Consider the following 8,144-nt stretch of genomic DNA (forward strand, 5'->3'; position numbering starts at 1 on the left):
TATTTTCCTGTATGAATCGGTTACAGTAAAAAATGTCAATTACATATATCATATAGGAGACACACACATTGATATACACTACATATTTATGTTATTTCTCTTTTTATGTGTTGCCAATATATGCACCTGCTTTATTTAGTGTAAAGTTATTGCACACTTTCTGTAAATCCAGTGAACTGCATTTCACTTCTCAAATATCACTGTGTGTGTCTCCTATATGATGTATTTAACTGACAATTTAAATTGTGACAAATAACGATTTGTACAGGACAATGATGGCTATTAACAAGGTTGCCCAAACTTTTACATCCCACTGTATCAGTATATTTTGTCATTAGTATAATATGAAATAAATTCTACTTGTGTCAAGTCGGGTGCCAATATTTGCTGTGTAGTAGAACAGAGACATTTGTCATTATAAATGTTTATTTGATAAAATATATAAATTCAGTAATAAAAAGATTCAACATAAATATATAAAATTTAACTATTTACAGAGAGACAGGAATAAAAAGGACCCAGCTTGGAGTGGAAGAGCCTCAGGGGAGAAGGAGGAGAAGAATAAGAACATTGTTTCTGCCCTGGAGAGCTGCTGCCTCATCAGAAAACTACTGATCATTAGGGTCCAATGTTTCCAAATTTAGCACAGCTGTGCTGTTGTCAAAAACTAATTTATGAATTTGGAATTTCACGAATTCTCGTGTCTGAGGCGGCATGCTCTCCAGAGCAGGAACAAGGCCGAGGAGGAAATACTCTGTTGCAGACGGGCGTGGCCTCTTTAGGGACTCCAGGATAGCCAGCTCCACCGCCGATGGACCATCCTGGGACCCTTCCCTCGACCGCCTTCGAGCTCTCCTCCTCTGTGGGCCTGTAAAAAACAGAACAAAACACCACAAAGAAATGAGAAGGCTGCTACTAGATTGTCATTTTCAAAATTGAAAAAAAAACAGGATATGAACAGATTGGTTGTAGATATTTAGTAAAGGTGATCACAAGGGAATCCAAGCAAGTAAAAAGCTATCAGTGCTTGATGTTCATACCTGTGGGTGCAGCAGCAGGAGTGGAGGGACCAGGGACTGGGGAGTCAGGAGAAGCAACAGGGGAGGATTCTGCTGCATGATAACTTGACTCTATCAAGACAATATTAAATGTTAACAGGTTGAAGACAATAGTCATAGAGAATATTATATTATTATATACTTATTATTATATACAGTGGTCTCCCATTTATTGCAGCACATGAACAGTAGTCACAGTTCTCACAAGTTGATTCTCAAAGTGCAAACCTTTGTCGATTTTAAAACGTAAAAGTATTATGCCGCGCTTTTTCTCCGTCTGCGGCGCCACTTTTGTGCGCCTTTTTTGCTCCCGGTGCAGGTGTCTATTTCCGAATGAGGGTCATAGTTATGAGTGTTTTTGTGCTGTTTTTTTCTATTTGAAGTGATGGTTATCAAAACCAAACATGATAAGTTTGGCAAGCGCAGGAGACACGACACGGAGGAGATTTGTCATTTGGGCTGCAGAATGCAATGCGCATCGTTGAAAGCTGTACGGTGCAATAAAAAAAATCAGCGAAAAGGCGAGGCAGTGACGGATGAACAGCGGGACTACTTTATACTGTTTATTAATAAACAAAATATATTCCTGTATGACAACACGCATAAATTAACTGCCTACATTAATTAATTGTAAACATACCTTCTGACTGACACTCCCCTGCTGCCTCTTCGGGCTGTCCCTGGTCCTCGGGGGAGAAGTTCTCCACGGTCCGCACCATATTTCCGCTGGTCTCCCGCGGGGTGAGGAAGGGGTCCAGAAACCCCATGACCGCGAAGAACTTCCATCTCCTCCCCGATCCTGCTGCAGACCCACTCCTCTTCTCCTTCTCTGACCTCTTCTCCTTATTATATGTGTCCCTGAGGCTCTTCCACTTTCTCCTGCAGATGTCCTCTGAATAAACGCATTATCTGGTTAGCGGAAAGGTATTTGTACAACAGTGGGAAAATCGCGGGACAGTAGGCGCGCTTGCTAGCTTTTGCACGGCTTCATCGGGTCAGTCTGAAAATTAAAAAGAAGAAGGAATGAACTTACCAGGTTGCCCGATCTCCTCACTTATGTGTCTCCAAGCTAGGTCCTTTTTATTCCTGTCTCGGTAGAAATAGGAGCTGGCATAATATAGCTCGGGGTGGTTAGCCACGGCGCTGATCAGCTTTTCCTCCATACTGAATGAAGAATGAAGGGCTTTGGCTGGATCTGCCCCTTTGACCTAGGTCAGAGCCACGTCACCAGGCTCCTGATTGGTTGTCGCGGCGCGATTTGACGCTGGAGTTCAGATTTTTCCAACTCGAGCGGTAGACGCGAAACGCGCGTATGCACAAAGTGCAACACAAAAACTCACGCGCGTGGTTTTATTCGCGCGTCAAACGCGCCTGACGCGCTACACTGACGCGCGTTTCGCGCGTCAAACGCGCCTGACGCGCTACACTGACGCGCGTTTCACGCGTTTTGGCGTTTTCGCGACGCAAATCTGCTTCCGAATTTTCGCGGGACCCGCAATCGCGCGTCATCGCGCCTTTCCATTGACTTTACATGTAAACCTGACGCTCTATTCGCGTCCATCGCGTTCGGTGTGAACACACCGTAAGTCAGGTAGACTGTTGGGGTTTACAGTGCAGTTGAAAGTCATGCAGTTGTTAGAGTTAGGTTAATTTGTGATCCTAAATTACCTGTGAATGTGAGTGCAAATGGTTGTTTGTCTCTAATATGATAGACTGGTGAGCTGTCCAGGGTGTACCTATCACTTCTGGGTTTTGCCCCAGCCCCCTGCATCTCGGATAGAGACGGGGAGGATGGTAGTTGTTGTAGATCCATGCAGTTCTTATGTTAACCCTTAAAACCGGTCCGAGCGGGCACGCTCTGTTTTGAGTAACTATTTTTAAATCCCGGTAGCACTGCAACAACGTGAGCTAGCGCAATAATTTTTTTTGCATATGAAACCGGAGAAGTTGTACTTACATCTTATGCCATCAGCTTGTCACGGTTTCCTTCCACATATAGCTTTGCAAAAACTGCATAAAAAGCACTTGCAGCAACAAAAACACAATATTCCAGAAACACGCTTTGCTGATCCGATCAGCTGTTCAAAACACTTCCTACGTTGGAATAAACGTCAGCACGAACTATCGCATGTCCGCCATGACCTGCCCGAAACCGGAAGTGACGTCATTTTCGCAGAAATGTAGTTTTTTACCATCAGGGCCTTATGAGCCTATACTGGTGTTTTTAAAAGTTATGTTTGACTTTATGACTTTGTGTCATTTCTGAGATGCGTAGGACTCATATTGCACTGCTGGAAATAGTTTATTTTGATGTATATGCTGCTTTTTTGCAAATTTGCAGTATAATATTTATTTTCGTTTTTCCTGCAGTATATAAAAATTGGTGTATTTCAAAAATAAAACTATGAAGACACTCAAAATAAATTTCCTGTGGTGGGAAACTATTTTGTGCAACTTTTTTGTATTCACAGTTTTGAGGGATAAGCCTCTTAAATTTCTCTAACTACAAATATATGTTAAAAAAAATAAAACAATTTTCAGTTTTTTTGTAGTTTATTGCACTTTTTTTGCAATTTATGTAGTTACTATGCACTTAATGCATACATATTATTAAAATTTAGGCTGTAATGGTTGTATTGATGTATAGCAACTTGAAATGCTCCCAAAAATGGCTCCACAGCATGTAAAAATATAATATAAGCTCTGGCGGACTTGGTTCTATGGTAGGTCTTAAAGGGTTAACCAGACTCTAGACTTTGTTGAATATTATGTAATATGAAGACAAAATGTAGTATTTAAGTGACCTAGTAGTATTGGGGTAAAAGTTATTGAATAGTGTTGAAATAAAATGACAAAATTGTGAAGGATTAATAAAATATTCCAAAAGCTCACCTTACTTCATCTAAACATGTTTCAATCGCTTTTTATCAACACAAAATGCACAGGTTTATTGAATATGAATAAGTTGTGTTGATTTAACTCAGTTGTTTTAAGTGTCTGCCAAAGCAAAAAAGTTGTGTGCAACCAATGTCCACTATTGAATGAAGTAAATCCAACATGGCCTTTTTTTCAGTGTTCACTTGACACCTGTAATATTCCTCAGACGAAATGTGTACCACATTGGTTTCCATAATGTATATGTGAAGTGTACAACAGAAATATCTTGGAGGGTATGCTAGTGACAAGCCATTGTACCTCTAAAGGTACGATAAAGTATGCCATTTACTTAGAGTGCACTGAGACGAATGTCAAAAAGTAATCTGGGGATACACTCAGTAATCAAATATCACTCCTCTCATTTCCTATGTGTGAGGAAATCATCTTGTTTGTGTTTTCACCACTGTGCCTTTGGTCATAATTAGGACAAATATGCCATGCGCAGACATGTGTACACACACACACACACACACCCAACACGAACATTTATAAGCTTTCTACACTGTGGATCCACGGTTAAAAATATCCCAGTAAACACATAAAACTGCATCAAACCGAGCTTGGCAATAGCAATAAACACCATCCCTTCATATTAACATTTTGTTTTGTGAAATGCCAAATTCAGACCATAATAAAAAAATAATAATAAGCAATACCAGCTGCTAGCTGCATGGTTGCTAATTTCAGGTCAGCGTGACGTCGCAACTGCTGAAATGTGTTTGAACCGAGGCCACAAAATGGCTTCCTTGATCTAAACGGAGCTGCTTTAAATGGGAGTTAAAGGGATGTAATTGAACCTTAAATATGTTCCTCAAAAAATCTTTAATTAACTATTTACCAGGGGATAGATAACCAGCTGGTATAATGCCGTGGAAAACTGGATTTGAAAGCTTTAGAAGTTTCTTTAAGGCATTTGTTAAGCTCTGTCGTGTCCATCGCCAGAAAGAAGCTGTGCTGTCTGTCTGGGGGAATTAAACTGAGGCAGTTTAATCAATCACAGAAAATATCATTCTCCATGGAAGCATATCAGAGTGTGACCTTGGTCTTGTACAAGCGGGAAAGCAGCCAAAAAAAAAAAAAAAAAAGCTTCCACCACAACTTCCAGTATGGAAATTTATTTGAATAAGAGTCATTGCAGAGGGGCAATGTCAAACAAACATCCCTCAGTCAAAGCAGCACTGAGGAGGAAATGGGTTTAGTGTTGCAGACTTCAATTTAAAGCCAGCAATCCAGTTTAGCTTTAGCATTTTGTCAGTTATTACTTTTTTTTCACAGAGAAAGTACAGAACAGGAATGATGTGAGAGGAAATTGGAGCCAAATTCCATCCCGGTTCACATGCTGTACATGGCCACTTTCCCCAGGCGAGTGTGTGAGTCAGCTCAGTGACTGGGAGCAACCCCGAGGAAGAGTTTTTGTTCACCTGTGACGATGTGGCTCGCCCAATCCTCACTAGACTTTAAATTATTCAGCACCAACACCAGCTGTCTTCTCTTATAGCTCAATATCCACTTTTTCTGAGATAATAAATTATTAACTATTTAGACCCAGTTATTCTTTTCCTTATTTTATATAACTATATACTGTTAAAGTTGTGGATGCTCATAAACATGACTAAAGTTTACAATGCTGTGCTAAAGTCTTGAGTCATTTCTCATTTCTATATATTTTGTTTCCACAGAACCAGACTTTCTTCTAATGTTGTAAAGTGGTCTTGAGCAATAGTTTGCCAAGGTTCACCACAAAATCAATTTGAATGGTTAGGCACTTGGTTAGTAGTAGCCTAACACAAAGGATGATTTCTTTGTTAAATCTATAAAGAACATGTCAACAAAAAAGCAATTTGACAGCCATAAAATAGTATTTTAGCATCAACAAGGTGATTCCCAAAGAGCTATTAGCTGAAACATGGTATAGCTCTTTGTGGTCTGCAGTTTGTCCTTAAAAAAATGAGAAAATTGGACAAGTAGAGGACAAAAAAAGAGACAGGCCTAGGAGAAAACTATCTACATCACATGACTTATATCTGAAAGTCATGTCCTTAAGAAATAGGAAAACGAAGAAGAACAAAGAAGTCTTGATGCAGAAAAATATACTAAACCCAAATTTGAATTATTGTTTCAAATCATTGTTGTCATGTGTGGAAGAGGTTGGGATGGACACGGTGAAGGCACTGTCATGGCTTTGGTTGTATCTTAGTCAGTGGTGTTGGGGATCTTGTCAAAACTGAAGGAAGTATAAACGCTGGAAAGCACCATCACATTCATTAATCCATTTAGATTACCATCTCAAAATCAAGTGACAGACAATGGCTTCTTTCTTAGTATGACAGTGATCCCAATCACACTGCTAGTGCAGTAAAAGTATACCTGTATAGAAATGCATACAATGGAACATTGTCAGTTATGGATTGACCTACCCAGAGATCATGTTAAGACAGAATGGATCATGTTTTTTCCGCATACTAGAGTAATAGGGCCCCTGAGAACTGTAAAACCTTTGGATTTTTTCAGTTCTCGTCTCATTTTTATTACTGTTTTTGACTTTCCCTAAGTCATTCAAGCTGCCTACCAGTAACCAAGTGCATTACTGGAGGGATATTGTAAAATGTTGGAAAAGTAATTTAAAACTTTGGTAAAATGAAGTTAAAAACAATGGTCCTGTCACATCAACACCGTGGTGAAAAAGGCCCGACAGCGTCTCTACCACCTCAGACGCTTGAGAGACTTCCAACTGCCCTCCAAGGTGCTCAGGAACTTTTACTCGTGCACCATAGAGAGCATCCTGGCGGGAAACATCTTAACCTGGTTCGGGAACAGCACCATGCAGGACAGACGAGCTCTACAGAGGGTTGTGCGGTCAGCTGAGCGCACCATCCGCTCCGAGCTCCCTGACCTGCACTCAATCTACAGCAGGCGGTGCTGGACCAAGGCCAGGAAGATCGTGAAGGACCTCAGCCATCCCAACAACAGACTGTTCTCTCTGTTGAGGTCAGGAAAGCGATTCCGCTCCCTGAAGACCAACACAGAGAGACTGAGGAGGAGCTTCTTCCCGCAGGCGATACGGTCTCTCAATCACACCACCACACAGTACTGACCCACACATATGGTTCTTACACACACACTGGACTTTCTGGACTTTGGTTTTGCACAACACTGGTCACTATATTCTTCATTTCCGGTTAATACTTGCACAGCTGCTGTTATTGTGTATATATTTATTTATATTTAGATTTCTTCATACATTCTTATATAGTTCTATATTGTGTATTGTGTATTTTGTTGTACAGTTATTTTATTTTCAACTTTAATTTATATATTTATCTTTATCTTATTCTTCCCAGTTAAATTTACCCTTCATTCTAATTTGTGTTGTACAGTTATTTCATTTTTAACCTTAATTTATATTTTATTCCTTCCTAGTTAAATTTACCCTTTTTAATTTTTCATATTTATTTCCTATCTTATTCATAGCCTTTTCCTTTTTTGTTCTCTTTAGGTCACGAGCAGTTGTCCAAGCATTTCACTACATATCGTACTGTGTATGACTGTGTACGTGACAAATAAAATTTGAATTTGAATTTGAATTTGAAAACAAAAAAGTGCTGCTGTGTGGGTTTTCTCTGGGTACTTCAACTTGCTCTAACAGGCTAAACAGTGATTATAAATTGGACGTAGGTGTGAATGTGAGTGAGTAGATGTTTGTTGTGCTGGACTGTTGATTTCTCTAGGTTGTACAACACCTCTCATATCAGAGCACAGCTTCTCTTTAGAAGAAAAGCAATCCATATTTTTAATTCTTGAACTTGAAGCTTTGGCATTTACTCAGACAATGTGATAAGTGAACCCGAGTACAGACTCATAGGCAGAGCTAACTAAAAAGAAACCTTTTATTGAATATTCCAGCCAAGGTACAAAATCCAAAAAGTGGATAGGAGAAGACAAACTCAATCATAACAGACAGTGAGTTCACAGGGAGCCAACCAGAGGCTTATGCTATGAAGCGAGTTCAACATATCCAGGGTATTGTTCTGTTATCTGGATTCACTTACCCCTAACACTGGCAGGGATAAGCAGTCATACAGCTGGTTATCAACTCACTAAATTAATCCAGAGTTTCACCTGCACATTCACATGAAAGGTTCTGTGATC

At 39.9% G+C, this 8,144-nt stretch overlaps 1 protein-coding gene across 1 annotated transcript; it reads right to left on the reverse strand.

Annotated features, from left to right (window-relative positions):
- Positions 1-372: 372 nt before the first annotated feature.
- On the reverse strand, positions 373-2,258 carry LOC147302363 (uncharacterized). Its single transcript, XM_086282903.1, has 4 exons — positions 2,092-2,258; positions 1,699-1,950; positions 1,041-1,130; positions 373-868 (listed from the first exon to the last, which is right to left on the reverse strand). The coding sequence occupies exons 1-4, from the start codon at positions 2,219-2,221 to the stop codon at positions 609-611; spliced, it is 732 nt and encodes a 243-aa protein (XP_086139029.1). The 5' UTR covers positions 2,222-2,258; the 3' UTR covers positions 373-608.
- Positions 2,259-8,144: the final 5,886 nt, after the last annotated feature.

This window comes from Aulonocara sp. 'chitande type north' Nkhata Bay, linkage group LG23 (genome assembly GCF_057382095.1).
Source record: "Aulonocara sp. 'chitande type north' Nkhata Bay isolate Kocher_YH1m ecotype deep benthic linkage group LG23, A_spYH_male_GT1.1, whole genome shotgun sequence".
Classification (NCBI taxonomy): domain Eukaryota; kingdom Metazoa; phylum Chordata; class Actinopteri; order Cichliformes; family Cichlidae; genus Aulonocara; species Aulonocara sp. 'chitande type north' Nkhata Bay.

What these genes read in the sequence shown, in the direction of transcription:
- LOC147302363 (XM_086282903.1), bottom strand. Translation starts at nt 2,221, where the DNA reads ATGGAGGAAAAGCTGATCAGCGCCGTGGCTAACCACCCCGAGCTATAT. An exon ending in AGGGGAGTGTCAGTCAGAAG is followed by an intron (nt 1,131 to 1,698) that starts GTATGTTTACAA and finishes TTGTCTTGATAG; the next exon opens with AGTCAAGTTATCATGCAGCA. An exon ending in TCCTGCTGCTGCACCCACAG is followed by an intron (nt 869 to 1,040) that starts GTATGAACATCA and finishes TGTTTTTTACAG; the next exon opens with GCCCACAGAGGAGGAGAGCT.